A 27999-nucleotide genomic window follows, 5' to 3' on the forward strand; every position below is an offset into this window, starting at 1 on the left:
TGAAAAGCACTATTGTGAACAGCCCTGGCCGTGGCAGTAAAAAAGCCTGGCAGTATACACAAGCATCCCCGAGCCTGATGTGCCAACAATAACTCAGCCCAGGAGTGGGAAGGAGAACCACAGCCAGGGCCAAACATAATTTAGCCCAAGAATAGGCCTGAGAGAGGGAGATACTGGGGGACAACTATAATCTAGCCCAGAGGTAAGGGTAAAGTGTGAGAACAAACTAAGGAAAGAAAGAGAAAATGATAGAGAGAAGAATGAAAGGCCCACAATGAGTCAGGATCAACTAACATTCAACCCCTCAACAATACCAAGGGCCAACCATTATTAACCCTAAAACTGAACCAGGGGGATGACTTGCATTTTGGGTTGGATAGTATGTGGGTGATTCAGGGACTAAGAAGTACTGGCTGTTTGAGCATGAAGCTGAACAGTGGTCATTCTCACTCACAGTCCTGGCTCGTACGTCATGGTACTGCATGGACCAGAGGAGGGAGCACGGGACTTTATTCATGCAGGGTAGGGGAAAGACCTGGGGTGTTTATTTATGGACACATCACTGGGCCTACTCCCAAACTGTACAGTAGAGTACACACAACACGCTCAGCCACATCGCTGCACCTGTGTGTGTGTGTATAAATGACTGAAGCAGCAAGAGAGAAAGGGACAGACTGTGTCGCTGCATACAGCATGTGTCATGTTCATAAAGGGACAGACTGTGTCGCTGCATACAGCATGTGTCATGTTCATAAAGGGACAGACTGTGTCGCTGCATACAGCATGTGTCATGTTCATAAAGGGACAGACTGTGTCGCTGCATACAGCATGTGTCATGTTCATAAAGGGACAGACTGTGTAGCTGCATACAGCATGTGTCATGTTCATAAAGGGACAGACTGTGTAGCTGCATACAGCATGCGTCATGTTCATAAAGGGACAGACTGTCGCTGCATACAGCATGTGTCATGTTCATAAAGGGACAGACTGTGTAGCTGCATACAGCATGTGTCATGTTCATAAAGGGACAGACTGTGTAGCTGCATACAGCATGTGTCATGTTCATAAAGGGACAGACTGTGTAGCTGCATACAGCATGTGTCATGTTCATAAAGGGACAGACTGTGTAGCTGCATACAGCATGTGTCATGTTCATAAAGGGACAGACTGTGTAGCTGCATACAGCATGTGTCATGTTCATAAAGGGACAGACTGTGTAGCTGCATACAGCATGTGTCATGTTCATAAAGGGACAGACTGTGTAGCTGCATACAGCATGTGTCATGTTCATAAAGGGACAGACGTGTAGCTGCATACAGCATGTGTCATGTTCATAAAGGGACAGACTGTGTAGCTGCATACAGCATGTGTCATGTTCATAAAGGGACAGACTGTGTAGCTGCATACAGCATGTGTCATGTTCATAAAGGGACAGACTGTGTAGCTGCATACAGCATGTGTCATGTTCATAAAGGGACAGACTGTGTAGCTGCATACAGCATGTGTCATGTTCATAAAGGGACAGACTGTGTAGCTGCATACAGCATGTGTCATGTTCATAAAGGGACAGACTGTGTAGCTGCATACAGCATGTGTCATGTTCATAAAGGGACAGACTGTGTAGCTGCATACAGCATGTGTCATGTTCATAAAGGGACAGACTGTGTAGCTGCATACAGCATGTGTCATGTTCATAAAGGGACAGACTGTGTAGCTGCATACAGCATGTGTCATGTTCATAAAGGGACAGACTGTGTAGCTGCATACAGCATGTGTCATGTTCATAAAGGGACAGACTGTGTAGCTGCATACAGCATGTGTCATGTTCATAAAGGGACAGACTGTGTAGCCTGGATCTTCTTCTCCTCTTTATAATGTGTGTGTGTTTGATTCCTCTGCATGGTTGTGATCTTGTTGGCTGGGAGAGCAGGAAATAACTGTTGCTGGATGCATTGTGTGTGTGTGTGTGTGTGTGTGTGTGTGTGTGTGTGTGTGTAATCAAGTATCTGCCATAGTCCCCAATTTCTGCAAAGTGAAAAATCCCACAATAGACTGTCAGAATTAGGCCATATGCTACAGAGCCAGTACAGATCCTGTCAACACTGTTCTCTTCCACTGCAATATAAACACACACACACACAAAATATAAAGCACACACAATCAAAGGCACACACAAACACAGATCTCCACACACACACACACAGTCAAACACAAATACACACACATACATAAGCACACATATAATACTCACATACTGAAACCAAAGCTGTCCAAACATCCAAAAACAACATTGAACGCCCTCAGACTGACACACACACACACACACACACACACACACACACACACACACACACACAGTTGTGAGAATGTGTCTCCTCTCTGAACACGCTCAGCAACAGAGAGATGAATTGTCTCTTTCTCTCTGGACAGTGTGATCCTCCTGTGAGGTGAAATGAAGCCAACTTGGATCCAGAGACTATATGTGCTTGTGATATATACATACAGTACATGTCATACAACGTGCAGGAACCTACGCAGTATGTATGTAAACAATGCTACAGTGGAAGTAGATGCTGTGAACAGTACTAGGTGTGTCTGAGCGTTAGTCTATAGCGTGTGTATGAATACTACTTACGTGTGTGTAGTCAGTGTGAAATCTGTCTAACTTACAGCTCTGTTTCCTCCCTTGTCATGTGACCCCACAGGCATTATAGCAGAATGTGGTGTCCCACAGTGCTGGTGGGAATGATGGGAACAGTGTGGGGGTGGGACAGGCGCTGTGAGGGGTAGGAGGGGATGTCTGGTCCTCTGCCAGCGGGGCATAAAGGTCCAGTGTGTCAAGGCTTTGGCACTGCCCTCTAGCCTGGACACAGTAAAGTCAACAGGCTGTCAGTCAGAGAGGAGCAACAGCTTACAGCCATACCAACACTTCCCTCACTCTCTCTCAAACCCCCTCTTTACATCCATACCCTTCACCTTCTCCCTTTCCCCCTCTCGATCCATATCCTTCACATTCTCCATCTCTCTCCCTTTCCCCCTCTCGATCTCCCCCTCGAGCTCTCTCCCTTCCCCCCTCTCGATCTCTCTCTCGATCTCTCTCCCTCCCCCCCTCTCGATCTCTCTCTTTCCCACTCGATCCCTCTCCCTTTCCCCCCCTCGATCCCTCTCCCTTTCCCCCCCTCGATCCCTCTCACTTTCCGCCCCTCCCCCTCGATCTCTCTCCCCTCTATACCCTCGCTCTCCCTCTACGCCCTCGCTCTCCCTCTCACTCCCCTCGCTATCCCTCTACTGCCCTCTCTCCCTCCCTCGACTCCCTCTCTCCCTCTCTACTGCCCTCGCTCTCCCTCCCTCTACTGCCCTCGCTCTCCCTCCCTCTACTGCCCTCGCTCTCCCTCCCTCTACTGCCCTCGCTCTCCCTCCCTCTACTGCCCTCGCTCTCCCTCCCTCTACTGCCCTCGCTCTCCCTCTCCCTACTGCCCTGCTCTCCCTCCCCTACTGCCCTCTCTCCCTCCCTACTGCCCTCTCTCCCTCTCTCTACTGCCCTCTCTCCCTCTCTCTACTGCCCTCTCTCTACTACCCTCTCTCCCTCTACTACCCTCTCTCCCTCTCTCCCTCTGCTACCCTCTCTCTACTGCCCTCTCTCCCTCTCTCTACTGCCCTCTCTCTCTACTGCCCTCTCTCTCTACTGCCCTCTCTCCCACCCTCTCTACTACCCTCTCTCTCTCTACTGCCCTCTCTCCCTCTCCTCTACTGCCCTCTCTCTCTACTGCCCCTCTCTCTCTACTGCCCCTCTCTCGCTCTCTTTACTGCCATCACTTTCTCTGAGGAGGTGCATTTGTCAAAATAAACCCAGAAGAGAGCGAGCCACCCAGGATTAGAAAGAACGATGGCGCTGCTCTCAGACAGAAACTATTTCGGCAGCATGTGTGTGTAGCGTGTATGAGACCCTCCCCCCGGCACGTATTCCAACCTGCTTGTTAAGCGAGCCAGGTTACCTCTGTGATTACAGGAGCAGTGGGACCACAGAGCCCCTCCCAGCTCACCTCCCCTCGATTACTATTGCACAGACCTGCCACATGCTAACACACATCAGCCAATGTGTGTGTGTGTGTGTGTGTACACAAGACACGCTACATATGATGCAAGGCATGCATACACCGATGTGAGTCAAATAGGAGTCTAAGTGTACAAAATGTGTGTGATGTGTACGTCTGCCTGTCTGCTAGTATTTTTACCCTCTGCTTAAGGCCCTTTTGCTTCATTAACAAACAACAAAAGTTATTGAGAGCTGTGTGTGTGTGTGTGTGTGTGTGTGTGTGTGTGTGTGTGTGTGTGTGTGTGTGTGAGAGAGAGAGTCAGAGAGCCAACATGTGGTTCACATTTCCTCTGTGGCCACATGGGCAAACACAGACAGAGGCAGCTCTCTATAGGTGGCGCTGTGGCTCTTTGTAAAACAGCAGGACCTCTCTCTCCCTCACTCCCTCCCTCATCCTCTTTCCATCTCTCTCCTATGCCTTCCTAATTCTGAGAGGTTGACTATATATCATAATAATGTAATGATGCGTTTACTGATTGCAGTAACTTCCCCGTCTTATTATTCAGCCCGAGATCAGACAGGGTCTGTGTATTCTGTGGCATTGGGATTTGGGAGAGAGAGAGTCAGAGAGTGCCTGTTCATTTGGAGTGTCAACACTGAGTGTAGTCAGTGTATATCTGTGTGTTCTGGCCTTCCTTACCCAGACCCATCTTGATTGGCAGGTTCTCCTTGCTGGCGGCCTCAACCAGCTGTCTGCGGACCTCCATCACAGCCTCTTTCTGCTTACTGGCCAGCATGGTTTCCCATAGCAACCTGGCTGTGGACGACCTGAGAGGTAGAGGGCAAACACACATCAGTAAGATCACCTAGCTGCTACTGGAAAAGCACTCAACATGTACAGTTGAAGTGGGAAGTTTACATACACCTTAGCCAAATACATTTAAATTCACTTTCACAATTCCTGACATTTAATCCTAGTAATAATTCCCTGTCTTAGGTCAGTTAGGATCACCACTATTTTAAGAATGTGAAATGTCTGAATAAAAGTAGAGAATGATTTCTTTCAGCTTTTATTTCTTTCATCACATTCCCAGTGGATCAGAAGTTTACATAGACTCAATTAGTATTTGGTAGCATTGCCTTTAAATTGTTTAACTTTGGTCAAATGTTTCAGGTAGCCTTCCACAAGCTTCTCACAATAAGTTGGGTGAATTTTGGCCCATTCCTCCTGACAGAGCTGGTGTAACTGAGTCAGGTTTGTAGGCCTCCTTGCTCGCACACACTTTTTCAGTTCTGCCCACAAATTTTCTACAGGATTGAGGTCAGGGCTTTGTGATGGCCACTCCAATACCTTGACTTTGTTGTCCTTAAGCCATTTTGCCACAACTTTGGAAGTATGCTTGGGGTCATTGTCCATTTGGAAGACCCATTTGCGGCAAAGCTTTAACTTCCTGACTGATGTCTTGAGATGTTGTGCACCAGTCCCTCCTGCAGCAAAGCAACCCCACAATATGATGCTGCCACCACAGTGCTTCACAGTCGGGATGGTGTTCTTTGGCTTGCAAGCATCCCCCTTTTTCCTCCAAACATAAATGGTCATTATGGCCAAACAGTTTTATTTTTGTTTCAACAGACCAGAGGACATTTCTCCAAAAAGTACGATCTTTGTCCCCATTTGCAGTTGCAAACCGTAGTCTGGCTTTTTTATGGCGGTTTTGGAGCAGTGGCTTCTTCCTTGCTGAGCGGCCTTTCAGGTTATGTTGATATAGGACTCATTTTACTGTGGGTATAGATACTTTTGTAACCGTTTCCTCCAGCATCTTCACAAGGTCCTTTGTTGTTGTTCTGGGATTGATTTGCACTTTTCTCACCAAAGTATGTTCTTCTCTTGGAGACAAAACACGTCTCCTTCCTGAGCAGTATGACGGCTGCGTGGTCCCATGGTGTTTATACTTGCGTACTCCTGTTTGTACAGATGAACGTGGTACCTTCAGACCTTCAGGAAATTACTCCCAAGGATGAGCCAGACTTGTGGAGGTCTACAAATTTTCTTTTGATTTTCCCATGATGCCAATCAAAGAGGCACTGAGTTTGAAGGTAGGCCTTGAAATACATCCACAGGTACACCTCCAATTGACTCAAATGACGTCAATTAGCCTGTCAGAAGCTTCTAAAGCCATGACATCATTTTCTGGAATTTTCCAAGCTGTTTAAAGGCACAGTCAACTTAGTGCATGTAAACTTCTGACCCACTGGAATTGTGATACAGTGAATTGTAAGTGAAATAATCTGTCTGTAAACAATTGTTGGAAAAATTACTTGTGTCATGGACAAAAGAGATGTCCTAACCGACTTGCCAAAACTATAGTTTGTTAACAAGAAATTTGTGGAGTGGTTGAAAAACGAGTTTTAATGACTCCAACCTAAGTGTATGTAAACTTCTGACTTCAACTGTATTTGAACATATCACAAAAAAATTTTTTTAATTAAAAAAAATATATTTTACACATCAGAGCAACCTTGAGGGAATCTTATTTGAGTCAGAAAAGGATGTTCATATGACAGGGAAAATATACAAAACCTGCCAGAGAACATATCCAACGGACAATCTCTTAGAAAAAGAAATCTTAACTATTGGAACCAAGACTTAAAAAAAAACTGATGTTGGCAGAAGATGGAGGGAATGTTGGAGCATAACTAACAAAATTATAGTTAACAAAAATGTACGCTTAAACCAGTATAAACTGAATGTATAGAATTGATTATACAAGAGACAAAATTCACTAATTCTACAGCACCACGGCAGTCTTAAGTGGGGCGGCAGGTAACCTAGTGGTTAAGAGTGTTGGGCCAGTAACCAAAAGGTTGCTGGATCGAATCCCTGAGCTGACAAGGTACAAATCTGTTCTGGAACAGTGGGTTGTCATTGAAAATAAGAATTTGTTTTTAACTGACTTGCCTAGTTAAATAAAGGTTATATTTAAAAAAAGGAAAAAAAAAGAAATTTAAAGTGTAAAACTAACAAAGACTCAATAAGCCATGCTTTCTGGGAATGTTATAAAGTCCAAAAGTTATGGGCGGAGCTAGAAAGCTGGCTGCCAGAAGTATTAAAATGTAAACGTTTTTTTAATCTGTCTGTCTGCATATTTCAAGACATGGGTGTAGGGAGATTCCCAATGGGCTGGACGATTTTCTTCTCACCACTCATATTGAAAAAACGTATACTAAAAACTTGGAAATCAATCAATCCACCATCATTAACTAAATGGAAAAATCAAATGATTTATTATTGAAATAGTATAGGTGACCCGAGAAAAACGAATTGGTACAATTTAAGGCCAAGTGGCAAACAATAATGCAGGCTCTAGGGATGGGGTTGTGAGCATGCAGGTCTGGAGAGGAGATGTAGTCATTTGTGTCTGTAAGTTGTTGTTGGTATATGTATGTTTGTATCTGGTGTGAAAAAAAAACTAGAAAATATATATTAAAAGAAGATATATTTAAAGAATGGTTAGACAACTCCTTTCTACTCTGATAGAAAGATGAAGGGGAGAGGAAGAAAAGACGGAGGAAGGGATTCGCTGACATGGATCTCAAATGCTAAAAATCTGGTTTTCTTATGTCTCTTTTTTTCTCTCCTTTTCCTCTAGCTCTGGTTCTCTCTCTCTCTCTCTGTGTGTCTAACTGCTGCCATGTGTTTAATATCAGATGTAATCTGTTCCAGACCCTGGGCCTTGGCTGGACGGCGAGAGAGGGGCTCAAATTGGGCTACCCGCCATCTTCACACTGAAAACGAGACTCGAAGACAAGAGCGACTCACTGCACCTCCACAAACAGAACAGCTATAACGGAATATTAGAAGTTACACTGCCAGACAAAAATGTGGTTTACTTCACTGTCACTATGATGAATGTGGGTGGGAAGAATTTAAAAACGTTCAACAAACGCCACAAACTCCCTGAAAAGCATGACAGAGACATAGGAGTAATTTATAGAAAACCAGTTGCTAAGATTTTTCCTCAGGAAGCCCCAGGACAGCAACACAATTAGACCCAACCAAATCATGAGAAAACTAAAAGATAATTAGCATTTCCCTCAGATTACACAGTTGCAAAGATTTCAAAAACAAATCCAATTTTGAAAAACTCCCATATCTATTGGGTGAAATACCAGTGTGCCATCACAGCAGAAAGATGTGTGACCTGTTGCCACAAGAAAAGGGCAACCAGTGAAGAACAAACACCATTGTAAATACAACCCATATTTATTTATTATCCCTTTTGTAGTTTAAATATTTGCACATTGTTACAACACTGTATATAGATATGACATTTGAAACATCTATTATTTTGTAACTTTTGTGTAATGTTTATTATCTATTTAATTTGCTTTGGCAATGTAAACATATGTTTCCAATGCCAATAAACGGAATTGAATTGGGAGGGGGGGAGAAAGAGAGATAGGGGGGAGGGAGAGCCCATGAGCTTGCATATCTTTGTGGGTTCCAGGAAGATGAGAGGTCTCATAAAGGGCTGAGGAGGTATGGTTCAAATTTGTCCCGTCCCCTCTCTCTGCTGGCGTTTTCCCCTGTGGCTGGGTCAGATGGGGCGGAGTGAGGTTTGCACTGGAAAGGTGTGAGTCAAGGCCCCATAACCAGCCAGGGTCTTGTTGAGTAACTGCTCTACTATAGAGTCCCTTGTTGAGTAACTGCTCTACTATAGAGGGTCTTGTTGAGTAACTGCTCTACTATAGAGTCCCTTGTTGAGTAACTGCTCTACTATAGAGGGTCTTGTTGAGTAACTGCTCTACTATAGAGGGTCTTGTTGAGTAACTGCTCTACTATAGAGTCCCTTGTTGAGTAACTGCTCTACTATAGAGGGTCTTGTTGAGTAACTGCTCTACTATAGAGGGTCTTGTTGAGTAACTGCTCTACTATAGAGGGTCTTGTTGAGTAACTGCTCTACTATAGAGGGTCTTGTTGAGTAACTGCTCTACTATAGAGTCCCTTGTTGAGTAACTGCTCTACTATAGAGGATCTTGTTGAGTAACTGCTCTACTATAGAGGGTCTTGTTGAGTAACTGCTCTACTATAGAAGGTCTTGTTGAGTAACTGCTCTACTATAGAGGGTCTTGTTGAGTAACTGCTCTACTATAGAGGGTCCCTTGTTGAGTAACTGCTCTACTATAGAGTCCCTTGTTGAGTAACTGCTCTACTATAGAGTCCCTTGTTGAGTAACTGCTCTACTATAGAGTCCCTTGTTGAGTAACTGCTCTACTATAGAGTCCCTTGTTGAGTAACTGCTCTACTATAGAGGGTCTTGTTGAGTAACTGCTCTACTATAGAGTCCCTTGTTGAGTAACTGCTCTACTATAGAGGGTCTTGTTGAGTAACTGCTCTACTATAGAGTCCCTTGTTGAGTAACTGCTCTACTATAGAGGGTCTTGTTGAGTAACTGCTCTACTATAGAGTCCCTTGTTGAGTAACTGCTCTACTATAGAGGGTCTTGTTGAGTAACTGCTCTACTATAGAGGGTCTTGTTGAGTAACTGCTCTACTATAGAGGGTCCCTTGTTGAGTAACTGCTCTACTATAGAGGGTCCCTTGTTGAGTAACTGCTCTACTATAGAGGGTCTTGTTGAGTAACTGCTCTACTATAGAGGGTCCCTTGTTGAGTAACTGCTCTACTATAGAGGGTCTTGTTGAGTAACTGCTCTACTATAGAGGCTCTTGTTGAGTAACTGCTCTACTATAGAGGGTCTTGTTGAGTAACTGCTCTACTATAGAGGGTCTTGTTGAGTAACTGCTCTACTATAGAGGGTCTTGTTGAGTAACTGCTCTACTATAGAGGGTCTTGTTGAGTAACTGCTCTACTATAGAGGGTCTTGAGGCCAAGGGGTGCATGTGCCTGACCTCCTGCATGTGTGTGTATGTGCAGCTCCAGTTTGGCTCTCTCTGCTAGAGGAGGCTACTCTAAACCTGAAGGGGGTATTCTTATCCCTTCTGTAGACTGTGTACCCGTGCTGACCTAACCGGTCAGTCTGGCTGCTTAAACAATGCGTGTGTGTGCGAGCTAAATTCCATCAGATGTGTAATGACTAACACCATTAAGTTGTGCATCAAATGCCCAGGCATGAGTTACCATGTCCACACACAAACCTGCACGCAACACACACACACACACACACACACACACACACACACACACACACACACACACACACACACACACACACACACACACACACACACACACCCCGCTAGTTAATAGGTCTGAGGGTGGGTTGTTCCTGGAAGCTTGTGACGCGGCAGTAAAGAATGAGTCTGATTCGAACTCAGGATTCCTTCAACCCAGCAGCTACAGTAAGACCATTTGAGTCCAAGTCTAGTAGTCATGCAGGCAGACACTTACGCTGCGGTTAGTCAGACAAGCAGCTCAATTCTGATATTTTTTACACCAATTGGTCTTTTGACCATTCACATCAGATCTTTTCACATCAGATCTTTTTCAGAGCTGATCTGATCCTATGTGCCTGCATTTGTAAAGTGGGTTAGAAATGATTAATATTTCAAACATTTTACACAGCCTGTTTGTAAATGTTTGTAGAGTAACTTGCTGCTGTAATCAAGTCTTGCTGCTATAATTCAGTCTCAATCAAATGGAATGGACCCAAAAAACAGATTCTGGCTCCACACATTCCAGAAATCTAGCAAGAAAAGCATTGCATAGAAGGTATAGCTCCTTAGCAGGACAGGAACTCCTTTTAAAAGTATTTAGTGAGTGGAGGATAAATGATCCACTTGACCAGGCTACTCAAAAGAGTCAAGCAACAGGTCTGCATCACCAGTTAGCCAAGTACATGAAATACAATCAAGACAAGTCTCATACAGAAGCAGCACTGATGCAAAAGTTATCAGGGCAGGATTGGTTAGCCTAAATATTGACAGAGTATGATATTCGATGCTGTACTAGATACAGTTGTGCTGCCTTAGACTTCAACAGCACAACTCAACCTCTGTCAGTCACACAGCCAGAAGATGCAGTTAGCAGGCAAGAGATCAGCAACAAGCTAATAAATGAATTTGCTTGCTAAAAGCCAGCTGCAGGCTTTGGTCATTCCACAGTGAGAGGAGTGTGTGTGTTAATGGGGGAGTGTGTTAAATGGAGAGCATTTCCTATCAACATCCCAGAACACCACAGGACATACGGCCCGTCTCTGGTCTGTTCTGTCTGTGTGCCCTGGCAGGAGAGACTAACAGAACAGGATTCATGAACACAACCAGAGAAGAGAGAGCAACAGGGAGAGAGACAGAGAGAGAGAAAGGGTGAAGCAGAAGAGAAGATGGCCATATTAAAGGAGGGATGAAGAGATAAGAAAAATGGGAGCAAGATGGAAATGAGAGGAATAGAGGAATACAGTACAACTGCTGCACTCTCTCTTCCATTCTATTCCTCCCATTTTCTCTCTCTCTTCCATTCTATTCCTCCCATTTTCTCTCTCTCTTCCATTCTATTTCTCCCATTTTTCTCTCTCTTCCATTCTATTTCTCCCATTTTCTCTCTCTCTTCCATTCTATTCCTCCCATTTTCTCTCTCTCTTCCATTCTATTCCTCCCATTTTCTCTCTCCTCCATTCTATTCCTCCCATTTTCTCTCTCTCTTCCATTCTATTTCTCCCATTTTCTCTCTCCTCCATTCTATTCCTCCCATTTTCTCTCTCTCTTCCATTCTATTCCTCCCATTTTCTCTCTCTCTTCCATTCTATTTGTCCCATTTTCTCTCTCCTCCATTCTATTCCTCCCATTCTATTCCTCCCATTTTCTCTCTCTCTTCCATTCTATTCCTCCCATTTTCTCTCTCTCTTCCAGTCTATTCCTCCCATTTTCTCTCTCTCTTCCAGTCTATTTCTCCCATTTTCTCTCTCCTCCATTCTATTCCTCCTATTTTCTCTCTCTCCTCCATTCTATTCCTCCCATTTTCTCTCTCTTCCATTCTATTCCTCCCATTTTCTCTCTCTCTTCCATTCTATTCCTCCCATTTTCTCTCTCTCTTCCATTCTATTTGTCCCATTTTCTCTCTCCTCCATTCTATTCCTCCCATTTTCTCTCTCTTCCATTCTATTCCTCCCATTTTCTCTCTCTCTTCCATTCTATTCCTCCCATTTTCTCTCTCTCTTCCATTCTATTTGTCCCATTTTCTCTCTCCTCCATTCTATTCCTCCCATTTTCTCTCTCCTCCATTCCATTTCTCCCATTTTCTCTCTCCTCCATTCCATTTCTCCCATTTTCTCTCTCCTCCATTCTATTCCTCCCATTTTCTCTCTCTCCTCCATTCCATTTCTCCCATTTTCTCTCTCTTCCATTCCTCCCATTTTCTCTCTCTCTTCCATTCTATTCCTCCCATTTTCTCTCTCTCTTCCATTCTATTCCTCCCATTTTCTCTCTCTCCTCCATTCCATTTCTCCCATTTTCTCTCTCTTCCATTCTATTCCTCCCATTTTCTCTCTCTCTTCCATTCTATTTCTCCCATTTTCTCTCTCTTCCATTCTATTTCTCCCATTTTCTCTCTCTCTTCCATTCTATTTCTCCCATTTTCTCTCTCTCCTCCATTCTATTTCTCCCATTTTCTCTCTCTTCCATTCTATTTCTCCCATTTTCTCTCTCTCTTCCATTCTATTTCTCCCATTTTCTCTCTCTTCCATTCTATTTCTCCCATTTTCTCTCTCTCTTCCATTCTATTTCTCCCATTTTCTCTCTCTCTTCCATTCTATTTCTCCCATTTTCTCTCTCTCTTCCATTCTATTTCTCCCATTTTCTCTCTCTCTTCCATTCTATTTCTCCCATTTTCTCTCTCCTCCATTCTATTTCTCCCATTTTCTCTCTCTCTTCCATTCTATTTCTCCCATTTTCTCTCTCTCTTCCATTCTATTTCTCCCATTTTCTCTCTCTCTTCCATTCTATTTCTCCCATTTTCTCTCTCTCTTCCATTCTATTTCTCCCATTTTCTCTCTCTTCCATTCTATTCCTCCCATTTTCTCTCTCTCTTCCATTCTATTCCTCCCATTTTCTCTCTCTCTTCCATTCTATTCGTCCCATTTTCTCTCTCCTCCATTCTATTCCTCCCATTTTCTCTCTCCTCCATTCCATTTCTCCCATTTTCTCTCTCCTCCATTCCATTTCTCCCATTTTCTCTCTCCTCCATTCTATTCCTCCCATTTTCTCTCTCTCCTCCATTCTATTCCTCCCATTTTCTCTCTCTCTTCCATTCTATTCCTCCCATTTTCTCTCTCTCTTCCATTCTATTCCTCCCATTTTCTCTCTCTCCTCCATTCCATTTCTCCCATTTTCTCTCTCTTCCATTCTATTCCTCCCATTTTCTCTCTCTCTTCCATTCTATTTCTCCCATTTTCTCTCTCTTCCATTCTATTTCTCCCATTTTCTCTCTCTCTTCCATTCTATTTCTCCCATTTTCTCTCTCTCCTCCATTCTATTTCTCCCATTTTCTCTCTCTTCCATTCTATTTCTCCCATTTTCTCTCTCTCTTCCATTCTATTTCTCCCATTTTCTCTCTCTCTTCCATTCTATTTCTCCCATTTTCTCTCTCTCTTCCATTCTATTTCTCCCATTTTCTCTCTCTTCCATTCTATTTCTCCCATTTTCTCTCTCTCTTCCATTCTATTTCTCCCATTTTCTCTCTCTCTTCCATTCTATTTCTCCCATTTTCTCTCTCTCTTCCATTCTATTTCTCCCATTTTCTCTCTCTTCCATTCTATTTCTCCCATTTTCTCTCTCCTCCATTCTATTTCTCCCATTTTCTCTCTCTCTTCCATTCTATTTCTCCCATTTTCTCTCTCTCTTCCATTCTATTTCTCCCATTTTCTCTCTCTCTTCCATTCTATTTCTCCCATTTTCTCTCTCTCTTCCATTCTATTTCTCCCATTTTCTCTCTCTCCTCCATTCTATTTCTCCCATTTTCTCTCTCTTCCATTCTATTTCTCCCATTTTCTCTCTCTCTTCCATTCTATTTCTCCCATTTTCTCTCTCTCTTCCATTCTATTTCTCCCATTTTCTCTCTCTTCCATTCTATTTCTCCCATTTTCTCTCTCTCTTCCATTCTATTTCTCCCATTTTCTCTCTCTCTTCCATTCTATTTCTCCCATTTTCTCTCTCTCTTCCATTCTATTTCTCCCATTTTCTCTCTCTTCCATTCTATTTCTCCCATTTTCTCTCTCCTCCATTCTATTTCTCCCATTTTCTCTCTCTCTTCCATTCTATTTCTCCCATTTTCTCTCTCTCTTCCATTCTATTTCTCCCATTTTCTCTCTCTTCCATTCTATTTCTCCCATTTTCTCTCTCTCTTCCATTCTATTTCTCCCATTTTCTCTCTCTTCCATTCTATTCCTCCCATTTTCTCTCTCTCTTCCATTCTATTCCTCCCATTTTCTCTCTCTCTTCCATTCTATTTCTCCCATTTTCTCTCTCTTCCATTCTATTTCTCCCATTTTCTCTCTCTCTTCCATTCTATTTCTCCCATTTTCTCTCTCTCTTCCATTCTATTTCTCCCATTTTCTCTCTCCTCCATTCTATTCCTCCCATTTTCTCTCTCCTCCATTCTATTCCTCCCATTTTCTCTCTCTCTTCCATTCTATTTCTCCCATTTTCTCTCTCAATTCAATGAAATTCAATTTAGTAGACATGTAAGTTCAATTACTTACATTGTCAAAGTATCCATATAACAAACAATGGTGGGACCAACAGCAATAAACCATCAATAATAGTAGTAGTGGACATGGGATTACCATTAACAGCAACAACAATATTAAAGATAATAAGAATACAAGCAATAACAGCAGACCAGTCTCAACTTGACTAAGAAGCCACATGGCATGGTCCAAAACAAAACGAGAAATATTATTGACATTACATTGCAGTTTTAACTGGCTGTCCCTCAGGTTGTGGCAGGAGGACACATGCCAAAACTGCACATTTAGGCTTTTCACCCAATAAATATTAGTTTTTTTTCTTCAAATTGTATAACGTCAAATTATTTGTACTGAATGATAATTTTGGGAAAGAAAGATTCTCTCAGTACCATGTACTGTCTGTTTAGAGCCAAATAGCATTGCAGTTTTCTTGTGGTGTCTTTCCATTAGGGAATATATTTTTCTCTTTGCTGTGTGATGATTTGGTTGGGCCTGAGGCTCTATGGAGCTGGTATGGGTTAGTGAACTGAGCCTCAGAACCAGCTGACTGGGGGGATTCTTCTCTTGTTTCATCTCTTGACATTGTAGGGCTGTGTGATTAAAAGTTTAGGGGTCACTTGTTTTTAGATGGTTGTCAAACTTGATGGCTCTTTTATCTATTCTAATAAGGAGGGGTATTGGCCCAATTCTGCTCTACATGAGTTATTTGGATTTTTTCTTTGCACTTACAATACAGTCTTGCAAAACTCTGCATGCATTATTTCGTTTGGATGTTTTTCCCATTTGGTAAATCATTATTAGAGAGAGGACCCCATACTTTGCTGCTATATAGAGCAATTTGTTCTAATTGGAATTTAGATTTTAATGTTCCTTTTCAATGGCATAGAACGCTCTTCTTGCTTTGTCTCTCAGCTCGTTCACAGCCATGTGAAAGCTACCTGTGTTGCTAATATTTAGTCCAAGATACAGTACATGTCATTTTTGGTGTGTTGTAACAGAACTGTGTCCAAAAAGAATTTATATTTGTGATCCTGATTTCCGGACCTCTTTTGGAATATCATTAGGTCTGACAGAACCTGTGATTAACGGTCAGAGCCCAGGTCTGACAGAACCTGTGATTAACGGTCAGAGCCCAGGTCTGACAGAACCTGTGATTAACGGTCAGAGCCCAGGTCTGACAGAACCTGTGGTTAACTGTCAGAGCCCAGGTCTGACAGAACCTGTGATTAACGGTCAGAGCCCAGGTCTGACAGAACCTGTGATTAACGGTCAGAGCCCAGGTCTGACAGAACCTGTGATTAACGGTCAGAGCCCAGGTCTGACAGAACCTGTGATTAACGGTCAGAGCCCAGGTCTGACAGAACCTGTGGTTAACGGTCAGAGCCCAGGTCTGACAGAACCTGTGGTTAACTGTCAGAGCCCAGGTCTGACAGAACCTGTGGTTAACGGTCAGAGCCCAGGTCTGACAGAACCTGTGATTAACGGTCAGAGCCCAGGTCTGACAGAACCTGTGATTAACGGTCAGAGCCCAGGTCTGACAGAACCTGTGGTTAACGGTCAGAGCCCAGGTCTGACAGAACCTGTGATTAACGGTCAGAGCCCAGGTCTGACAGAACCTGTGATTAACGGTCAGAGCCCAGGTCTGACAGAACCTGTGCAGATGATCTAGGTGCTGCTGTAACTCCTCCTTAGTGGGAGACAGCAGCACCAGGTCATCTGCGTACAGCAGACACTTCAGTGTTGTGTAGGATGAGACCAGGTGCTGAAGATTCTTCTAATGTTTTTGCCAATTCATTAATGTAGATGTTAAATAGTGTTGGACTTATTGGGCAGCCCTGTTTCACTCCAAGTCCCTGAGAGAAGTAGTCTGTTTGCTTGCTGACAATTTTAAGCAGACATTTGTTTTAGTGTACATTGATGTAATAACAGCATACTATTTCCCTCCAATACCACTTTCTATTAGTTTATAAAAAAAATACCTTTGTGCCAAATTGAATTAAACGGTTTCTTGAAGGTCACAAAACATGAGTAGATTTTGCCTTTGTTTTGGTTTACTTGTTCGTCAATTAGAGTGTGGAGGGTATACATTTTTATAAATTGGTGTGATCAATCCTTGGTTCCAAATATCAGGAAACATACCTGCAGTGAGGATAATGTTGAAGAGTTTGAGTATAGCCAATTTGAATTGGTTTGTTTACATTCTAATTTAATTTAAAATACCATCAGCACCACAGGCCTTTTTGGGTTGTAGTGTATAGTTTTTACTTTATCTCCCTCTCTCCCCCACTTATCTGTCTCCCCTCATCATCCTTTCTCTCTTGCCCCATCACTCTCCCCATCTCTTTCACCCCACTCTAGCCTTTCAATCTCTCGCTCTTCCCCCCAGTCTAGCCCCCCCATCTCTTTCACCCCACTCTAGCCAGTCTCTCCCCCTCCCCCACTCTAGTCCAGTTTCTCCCCCCTCCCCCACTCTAGTCCAGTCTCTCCCCCCTCCCCCACTCTAGTCCAGTCTCCCCCCACCCCACTCTAGTCCAGTCTCCCCCACCCCACTCTAGTCCAGTCTCCCCCCCCACCCCACTCTAGTCCAGTCTCCCCCTCCCCCACTCTAGTCCAGTCTCTCCCCCCACCCCACTCTAGTCCAGTCTCCCCCCCCAACCCACTCTAGTCTAGTCCAGTCCTCCCCCACACTCTAGTCCAGTCTCTCCCCCCCACCCCACTCTAGTCCAGTCTCTCCCCCCCACCCCACTCTAGTCCAGTCTCTCCCTCCCCCTCCCCCACTCTAGTCCAGTCTCTCCCGCTCCCCTCCCCACTCTAGTCCAGTCTCTCCCGCTCCCCTCCCCACTCTAGTCCAGTCTCTCCCCTCCCCCACTCTAGTCCAGTCTCTCCCCTCTCCCACTCTAGTCCAGTCTCTCCCTCCCCCACTCTAGTCCAGTCTCTCCCTCCCCCCACTCTAGTCCAGTCTCTCCCTCCCCCCACTCTAGTCCAGTCTCTCCCCCTCCCCACTCTAGTCCAGTCTCTCCCCCCTCCCCACTCTAGTCCAGTCTCTCCCCCTCCCCACTCTAGTCCAGTCTCTCCCCCTCCCCACTCTAGTCCAGTCTCTCCCCCCCACCCCACTCTAGTCCAGTCTCCCCCCCCCCCACTCTAGTCCAGTCTCCCCCCACCCCACTCTAGTCCAGTCTCTCCCCTCCCCCACTCTAGTCCAGTCTCTCCCCTCCCCCACTCTAGTCCAGTCTCTCCCTCCCCCTCCCCACTCTAGTCCAGTCTCTCCCTCCCCCTCCCCACTCTAGTCCAGTCTCCCCCCCCCCCCACTCTAGTCCAGTCTCCCCCCCCACCCCACTCTAGTCCAGTCCTCCCCCCCACTCTAGTCCAGTCTCCCCCCCCACCCCACTCCAGTCTCTCCCCCCCACCCCACTCTAGTCCAGTCTCTCCCTCCCCCCTCCCCCACTCTAGTCCAGTCTCTCCCTCCCCCACTCTAGTCCAGTCTCTCCCTCCCCCCACTCTAGTCCAGTCTCTCCCTCCCCCCTCCCCACTCTAGTCCAGTCTCTCCCTCCCCCCTCCCCACTCTAGTCCAGTCTCTCCCTCCCCCCTCCCCACTCTAGTCCAGTCTCTCCCCCCCCACCCCACGCTAGTCCAGTCTCCCCCTCCCCCACGCTAGTCCAGTCTCCCCCTCCCCCACGCTAGTCCAGTCTCCCCCCTCCCCCACGCTAGTCCAGTCTCCCCCTCCCCCACGCTAGTCCAGTCTCCCCCTCCCCCACGCTAGTCCAGTCTCCCCCTCCCCCACGCTAGTCCAGTCTCCCCCTCCCCCACGCTAGTCCAGTCTCCCCCCCTCCCCCACGCTAGTCCAGTCTCCCCCTCCCCCACGCTAGTCCAGTCTCCCCCCCTCCCCACGCTAGTCCAGTCTCCCCCCTCCCCCACGCTAGTCCAGTCTCCCCCCTCCCCCACGCTAGTCCAGTCCTCCCCCCCCCACTACTCTAGTCCCACTCTCTACCTAATTGACTACTGCATTTTGGAATATTTCTGAGATCCTTCTTCTATAACCGGTCTTATCATTTCAGTCTTCAAAAAGCATTGTTGGCTTAGAAGGGCTGAGAACAGAATAGACAGGCCGAGTCTGATGAACAAACTTGGGAAGCGTTCAGGTCAGAGGAATCTACTGGAAGAATTACAAGAGACTCAAGGCTTCACAGTGGGATGTCCTAATACTTCTACACCACAGTGGTAGCAGAGGATAAGAAGTGAGGAGGATGAGGAGGATAGAGAAATGAAAAATGATACAAGCTCCCTGGGACACATTTCCCTCCACATTCCTTGTCAGATCCAGGACGCGATAGTACTGTTTTCCATGGGGGAATTTCCTCTTCCTGTAAGATATGAGAGCCAGCCCTCTACCCCCTCTGCTCTGCCCCAACTCTGTTCTATTTCTGACCACTACTGCCTCCCTCTACACTGACCAATAGTTACAGGATTGGCCTTTGCAATCTGCATGGGAGAACAAGATATCCTGAGATAGGAGCAGAAGGGCAGCCAAGCTGTCTGGGCCCTCCAACACAGACACACGCGGTAGGAGAGAGACACGGCAATCATCGACTCCAACACTAAGGACTCACGAGACTGTCCTCTGTAGATGAAAGTCTGGTTAAGTTGCATACTAATCATGCCATCATTATTAGCGAGCTCTGGGTTAGTGAGCCGCCTATAGCTGGCCCTGGCCCAGCTCTAGAAGTTATCTGGGGATGAGATGTGGAGCAGGGTTAGAGGTTGGAGCCTAAAACCAGGCCTGTAGGTACAACAGGATGACACCATCCAGAGACCCTCTCTTACTGCAAACTAGTGGTCAATCCAGTGCTCAAGATTATTTTGGTTTCTTCTCCTCATATTCCGCTCTGCTTAAATAAAACACTCCATACTCAAAACATCCTCGCTAGCACTGCGTGGTCAGTATATACTGTAGTACACAACTCATTCAAGAATATTAAGACACCCTTAGGAAAGAGGCCCTGCTGGGTGTGTGATATAGAGCTGAACAATATTTTGACAGGCTCATAAGTAAAGCAAAGCTGTCACTATAGGAAACCCAGAGGATGGGTGTGGCCAAAGAAAACAACAGTGGGTAACCTACACAGGCCACACCCATGTCTCTTTATTTTCCCCTGCTAGTCCTCTCGCCACACTCTCCTAGAGAGAGAAATAGTAATGGAGTCTTTTTGTAGGCACTAACTCCGCCATGGTTCGTTAGGCTAAGCCTATGGGAGTTTTTGTAGTTTTTCTGGATAAACGCCGAAAATGAGGTCTGTGGTAAACAGACTTAGGAGATCTTATACATTTTGTTCTATGAGAATCTTCATCAGCTAACGTCACTTTTTGTGAATTTTTAAGCATTTTTTAGCTGCTTTTGCAACAGCTAATGGGGATCCTAATAAAATACCTAACTACCAAAAAAAGCACATAAAGGCTTCATAATTCATAAAGGTCATGTTAACTGACTTACAGAACAAAATGTATATGATCTAATAAGCCTGAGTTGACCTTATTTTCAGCATTTATCCCAGAACCATATTCTTCCCCATAGGAATGGCTGAACGAACCAGAGGTAAAACCTTTCCAGGTTTTAGGACTACAGGCTGGCGAACTCTATCCCTGTTCATTCCCATGTCTTTACCATGCAGCTGCCACAGAAATAATTGTGTGTTCTCTTTCTTTTAACTCTCTCCTTTCCCAGCCCGTACAGAAATAGGTGTGTTTTCCCTCTTTCGAGTCAGACTTGCTGCGCTTTCTCACGGCAGGGTGCGGTTGGGTCCTTTTTTCTGAGGCTTGTCTCAAGTCTCGGCAGCCCCTGGACCAGACCCAGAACACCGACCCCTGCCTTTACCCACCTGTCTGCCCATCATAGGATCAGAGTCCAGGGTACCCAGTGGTGGGGGTGCTGCTTTCAGTCTGAAAGGGGGAAACATTCATGTGTCCCGTACAGGATCAAAGAGCACCAACCTGAGTACAAGCCAAGCACATTACACTACACAGTGGTCAGGAGGATACCTGACTTCACACACGCTCTCTCAACATCACCACATTCATACTATACACCAATGCAGAGTTTCAAAGGTCCACATGAACACTGAAAAACAGCACACAAATGCTGAAAACCACCATATAGCCTACTCTCACCGACAAAGACAGAACCTTGAACACAAAGCAAACTTAAATGCAAAACATGTGTAGGCACACAGCCACACACAGTAGACTTTTAGACTTTAGAGAAAATCTGGGCTCTCTCTGGTACGAGCTGGAAAAACACAGTTTAAGTCCAAGCTCGTGTTGAAGGTAAAAAATCACACCAGGTCATGAAACATCATACTAATTGCACAGCAAAGTCATGGGTCTGTTGGGAAGCTAAAATCAACGACCACCCATAGGAGCCCTAAACATAGTGATCTATAAAAAATATCCTACAATTTCAAAAGGGAAATATCATACAATAAAATACCAAATTAGACCCCCGCCTACTGTTTAAAGGGATACTTTGGCAATTAGGCAATGAGGTTCTTTATGTACTTCCCAAGAGTCAGATGAACTCAGGATACCATTTGTATGTCTCTGTAGCCAGCATGAAGTTTACAGGCAGTTTTGCAAGCCAATGCTAACTAGCATGCTAGTAGATACCCATAGACTTCCAGTCATTGCGCTAACGCTAGTTAGAATTGGCTCGCAAAACCACCTCTAACTTCTGCTTACTGGACACAGAGACATAAAAATGGTGTCCATGAGTTTATCTGACTCTGGGGAAGCAGATAAAAGAGCCTCATTACCAAAATCCAGAAGTATCCCTTTAAAGCTTCAAAAACACAGCTCATTACAAAGCCAATCAAAACACAGTCTGGGAGGTAAGATGGCACCGAAGAGGATGGCTGACGTATTACATACTCCTAACCAACTATTTTGCTATTTTGTTCGTTTTTTTTGCGTTGTTTGTAAATTATTTTGTACATAATGTTGCTGCTACAGTCTCTTATGACCAAAAATAACTTCTGGACATCAGAACAGCGATTACTCACCTCGAACTGGAAGAAGCTTCTTCCTTTAATGAGTCCGATGAGAAGGATATACTGCGTTCCCGGGAACAGGCCCAAATCCCCATCATTTGAGTGAAGAAAAGACAGAGGAAAAGGTCGGGCTGCCTTCGGAGAATTCGTAGGTGAGTGAGTAAACTCCCACTGCCATCCGTTTTATTGGCTAACGTGCAATCATTGGAAAATAAAATTGATGACCTACGATTAACATTATCCTACCAACAGGACATAAAAACTGTAATATCTTATGTTTCACCAAGTCATGGCTGAACGACGACACGGATAATATAGAGCTGGTGGGATTTTCCATGCACCGGCAGAACAGAGAAGCTAAGTCTGTTAAGACGAGGTGGGGGGTTTGTGTCTATTTGTCAATAACAGCTGTTGCGCGATGTCTAATATTAAAGAAGTCTCGAGGTATTGCTCGCCTGAGGTAGCGTACGCTATGATAAGCTGTAGAGTGGTTCCTCCTTTAAAAGTTGTGAGCTTACGCCACAGGACTTAGAGGTAATTTGTGGTTTAGTACGGTACCCTGCGTCACCACTTCATTGCTCCAGACCAGCGAAAGGGGGAGTTAGAGCACTGATTATGCTTTTGGGTCCTACTGTGTCTCTAACTGACAATGAATGGGCGACATAAACCTAAATAGAAACTGCTAATTTTGCACGATTTCAGTATTACTTACTAAAACTGTTGTTACACTAAAGGTTTTTATAATTTTATTTTGTTAGGATTATTTTGCTCTTACTGTAGTACTGTAGTCCACTCCCGACCAGTCACATTGTACAGCGCCAGAGTGGCGCAACTAAGACACTGCATAGCAGTCAAGCTGTGTTGCTACAGATGCTGGTTCAATACCCGTGTTGGCCTCGACGAATGTAGGTTGTTGGTTTTTTTCACCTCTAAAAACAGAAACAAACCATTCTAAATAACAAACTGTCTTTATTTACAAATTAGCAACAATGTCTCACCCCATGTTCAAGAATGGCCTTTGTCTCGCTCATTTTACGTTATTTGAAAACAAAATAATCTCAAAAATATTGAAGGGGCATTGCACTAATAATGGCACTGACTAGGGAACGTTGTACGTTGCACATCGAAACTAAAGCAATATAACTAATACTGGCATATTTATGATTTCAGTAATAAAATAATGATAAAAATACTTTCAAAATGGCGATGTTTATTTAGTTATGGATCCATAAGGAATTACTATGGGAATAAATATCACTGAATTACAGAAATATCTTCCAATCCTCCATATGTAATTATTGGATACGAGAGTCACGTCTTATTTTTCGATATACTCTAGGTCTAACGTAGGCAACATGAGTCTCACTAGTGTTGAGTAATGTGCTGTTAAAAGTGGTGTAGGTCTTATTTAAAGATCATATTGAAGTTAGAAGCAATAGGATTTGAAGCAAAAGCCTACAACTATTTTAGCACCGTTTCAGCATGGGGACTGGTCTTGATAAATCAATGAGATTTTTATTTTAATTGAATCTCCATTTGGGTATTGGTTAGACAAGAATTAAAAAGTGAGGGTGCAGAATTGTTATGCTCTTAGTGTAACCTTTTTTTAACTAGGCAAGTCAGATAAAGAACAAATTCTTTTTACAAGGATAGCCTACTCGATCCTCCCGGTCGGGGAATTAAACCCCGGTCTTTATTAGTAGCCTAATAAATACATGCAGGTGGCTTATATCTTCAAAATGCTTTATTATCCAAATGTAAAAGCATATACTGTACAGTACTGTATTTCTTCATCAGCATCTTTATGCTTTCGTTAATAAAATAATGATAAAAGGGAGACCTGGCCAAGAAAGCAGCAACAATCAATACATTACATAATTAAAACATACAACAACATGATCCAGCCTAAAAAAATAATAATTTACACTCCTCTGTAACAGAGTCTCCCATCAATATTTTAAATTCATTCAGTGGCACTAACATATCTAGATGAAGCATGGATTGTAGACTATTCCATGAGTCTGGTGCACAAGAAGAGAAGGCAGTCTTGCCTAATACTGTGAATGTCCTGGGGACTTTAAGTAGCAACCACCTAGCAGACCGGGTATGGTAACTGCTGGTGGTGAAGGAGACCAGACTACAGAGATAAAGAGGGAGTTCATCCAAAAGGGCTTTGTAGATGAACACATAGAAATGTATCTTTCTGCACATATAAAGTGAGGTCAAACCTATCATTTGGTACAATGTGCAATGGTGGGTGAGTGACTTGGCATTTGTAATAAAGCGCAAGGATGCATGATAAACAGAGTCCAGTCTCCATAAGACGGAGGAGGTTGCATGCACATACAACAAGTCACCATAATCAATTACAGAGAGAAAAGTCTGAACAAGCTTCTTTCTAGCCATAAGCAGGAAGCAAGCCTTATTATGAAAATAAAAACCCAATTTCAATTTAGAATTACATACTGCTCAAAAAAATAAAGGGAACACTTAAACAACACATCCTAGATCTGAATGAAAGAAATAATCTTATTAAATATTTTTTTCTTTACATAGTTGAATGTGCTGACAACAAAATCACACAAAAATAATCAATGGAAATCCAATTTATCAACCCATGGAGGTCTGGATTTGGAGTCACACTCAAAATTAAAGTGGAAAACCACACTACAGGTTGATCCAACTTTGATGTAATGTCCTTAAAACAAGTCAAAATGAGGCTCAGTAGTGTGTGTGGCCTCCACGTGCCTGTATGACCTCCCTAAAACGCCTGGGCATGCTCCTGATGAGGTGGCGGATGGTCTCCTGAGGGATCTCCTCCCAGACCTAGACTAAAGCATCCGCCAACTCCTGGACAGTCTGTGGTGCAACGTGGCGTTGGTGGATGGAGCGAGACATGATGTCCCAGATGTGCTCAATTGGATTCAGGTCTGGGGAATGGGCGGGCCAGTCCATAGCATCAATGCCTTCCTCTTGCAGGAACTGCTGACACACTCCAGCCACATGAGGTCTAGCATTGTCTTGCAATCGGAGGAACCCAGGGCCAACCGCACCAGCATATAGTCTCACAAGGGGTCTGAGGATCTCATCTCGGTACCTAATGGCAGTCAGGCTACCTCTGGCGAGCACATGGAGGGCTGTGCGGCCCCCAAAGAAATGCCACCCCACACCATGACTGACTTACCACCAAACCGGTCATGCTGGAGGATGTTGCAGGCAGCAGAACGTTCTCCGCGGCGTCTCCAGACTCTGTCACGTCTGTCACGTGCTCAGTGTGAACCTGCTTTCATCTGTGAAGAGCACAGGGCGCCAGTTGCGAATTTGCCAATCTTGGTGTTCTCTGGCAAATGCCAAACGTCCTGCACGGTGTTGGCCTGTAAGCACAAGCCCCACCTGTGGACGTCGGGCCCTCATACCACCCTCATGGAGTCTGTTTCTGACCGTTTGAGCAGACACATGCACATTTGTGGCCTGCTGGAGGTCATTTTGCAGGGCTCTGGCAGTGCTTCTCCTGCTCCTCCTTGCACAAAGGCGGAGGTAGCGGTCCTGCTGCTGGGTTGTTGCCCTCCTACGGCCTCCTCCACGTCTCCTGATGTGCTGGCCTGTCTCCTGGTAGTGCCTCCATGCTCTGGACACTACGCTGACAGACACAGCAAACCTTCTTGCCACAGCTCGCATTGATGTGCCATCCTGGATGAGCTGCACTACCTGAGCCACTTGTGTGGGTTGTAGACTCCGTCTCATGCTACCACTAGAGTGAAAGCACCGCCAGCATTCAAAAGTGACCAAAACATCAGCCAGGAAGCATAGGAACTGAGAAGTGGTCTGTGCTCCCCACCTGCAGAACCACTCCTTTATTGGGGGTGTCTTGCTAATTGCCTATAATTTCCACCTGTTGTCTATTCCATTTGCACAACAGCATGTGAAATTTATTGTCAATCAGTGTTGCTTCCTAAGTGGACAGTTTGATTTCACAGAAGTGTGATTGACTTGGAGTTACATTGTGTTGTTTAAGTGTTCCCTTTATTTTTTTGAGCAGTGTATAAAAGCCCCTTAGATATTCTCACAGATCCTAACAGAAAATGCCTCTTAGATATTAATTTAGAACACTCCAATCCTCTAAATGTAATTATTGGCAGAGTCATATTATTTAAAAAAATATTTGTAGATATACTGTAGGCCTACAATAGCCGAAATGAGTATTGGTTACACTGCAATTAGGGTGTGGAAATGTTATCCCCCTTAGATATTAATTTAGAATCCTCCAATCCTCTTATGCTGTAGCCTACTCCTGACCTTCACGTTGTACAGCGCAATATTTTCCATTCCATCCTAGCGGAAACTCTGAGGGTTTCGTTTTTAATTTCTCGGAATAGAAACAACATAATTAAAATCAAATTAATTAAGCCAAATTTCTTACAATCAATCCCATGTACTATGTTTTACAAAAAAGGTTTTAAATTCTCTAGTAATGCCAATATGGGAGACTATCAAATGATTCTCAAAGTTTCCCTCGGGTGGTCAAACAAGCACTAACTTGCATTAGCGTAAAAAAAATGTCTGACAAATAAATAACGTGCCATAGAATGCTGCAGCAGCTTGCAAGGTGTGCTGCAGTATGACAACTTTTAAAGGAGGAACCACTGTAGACCACACTATCTACCTAGGGAGTTCTCATCTAAACTCAGGTCCCATTTTCAGGTCCCATTTTCAGGACTGTCTTTCAAAGATAATTTGTAAAAATCCAAATAACTTCACAGATCTTCATTGTAAAGGATTTAAACACGGTTTCCCATGCTTGTTCAATGAACCATAAACAATTAATGAACATGCACCTGTGGAATGGTCATTATGACAGTTATGAAAACTTAGGACAGTAAAGAGGCCTTTCTACTGACTCTGAAAAGCACCAAAAGAAAGATGCCCAGGGTCCCTCCTTACCTCTCTTTCATGTCGTCTGAGATTCCCATAGATTGGAACGCAGCTGCTGTCATCCCCCTCTTCAAAGGGGGGGACACTCTTGACCCAAACTGCTACAGACCTATATCTATCCTACCCTACCTTTCTATGGTCTTCAAAAGCCAAGTCAACAAACAGATTACTGACCATTTCGAATCCCACCGCACCTTCTCCGCTATGCAATCTGGTTTCAGAGCTGGTCATGGGTGCACCTCAGCCACGCTCAAGGTCCTAAACGATATCGTAACCGCCATCGATAACAAACAATACTGTGCTGCCGTATTCATTGACCTGGCCAAGAATTTCGAATCTGTCAATCACCACATCGGCAGACTCAATAGCCTTGGTTTCTGAAATGATTGCCTCGTCTGGTTCACCAACTACTTCTCCAATAGAGTTCAATGTGTCAAATCGGATGGCCTGTTGTCCGGGCCTCTGGTAGTCTCTATGGGGGTGCCACAGGGTTCAATTCTTGGGCCAACTCTTTTCTCTGTATACATCAATGATGTCGCTCTTGCTGCTGGTGAGTCTCTGATCCACCTCTACGCAGACGACATCATTCTGTATACTTCTGGCCCTTCTTTGGACACTGTGTTAACATCCATCCAGACGAGCTTAAATGCCATATAACTCTCCTTCCGTGGCCTCCAACTGCTCTTAAATACAAGTAAAACTAAATGCATGCTCTTCAACCGATCGCTGCCCGCACCTGCCCGCCCGCCCGTCCAGCATCACTACTCTGGACGGTTCTGACTTAGAATATGTGGACAACTACAAATACCTAGGTGTCTGGTTAGACTGTAAACTCTCCTTCCAGACTCACATCAAACATCTCCAATCTAAAGTTAAATCTAGAATTGAATTCCTATTTCGCAACAAAGCATCCTTCACTCATGCTACCAAACATACCCTCGTAAAACTGACCATTCTACCGATCCTCGGCTTCGGCGATGTCATTTACAAAATAGCCTCCAATACCCTACTCAATAAACTGGATGCAGTCTATCACAGTGCCATCCGTTTTGTCACCAAAGCCCGATATACAACCCACCACTGCGACCTGTACACTCTCGTTAGCTGGCCCTCGCTTCATACTCATCGCCAAACCCACTGGCTCCAGGTCATCTACAAGACCCTGCTAGGTAAAGTCCCCCCTTATCTCAGCTCACTGGTCACCATAGCAGCACCCACCTGTAGCACGCGCTCCAGCAGGTATATCTCTCTGGTCACCCCCAAAGCCAATTCCTCCTTTGGCCGTCTCTCCTTC

The 27999-nt window shown here is 44.5% G+C and overlaps 1 protein-coding gene across 1 annotated transcript in view; it reads right to left on the bottom strand.

The window, feature by feature from the left end:
* LOC106560266 (sec1 family domain-containing protein 2) overlaps nucleotides 1-27999 on the bottom strand; it is a 166659-nt gene that overhangs the window by 130218 nt on the left and 8442 nt on the right. The window contains exon 3 of the mRNA XM_014122975.2: nucleotides 4737-4864. Coding sequence (XP_013978450.2) covers nucleotides 4737-4864 — 128 coding nt within the window. The remainder of the gene's footprint in view (nucleotides 1-4736; nucleotides 4865-27999) is intronic.

This window comes from Salmo salar, chromosome ssa10 (assembly GCF_905237065.1).
Source record: "Salmo salar chromosome ssa10, Ssal_v3.1, whole genome shotgun sequence".
Classification (NCBI taxonomy): Eukaryota; Metazoa; Chordata; class Actinopteri; order Salmoniformes; family Salmonidae; genus Salmo; species Salmo salar.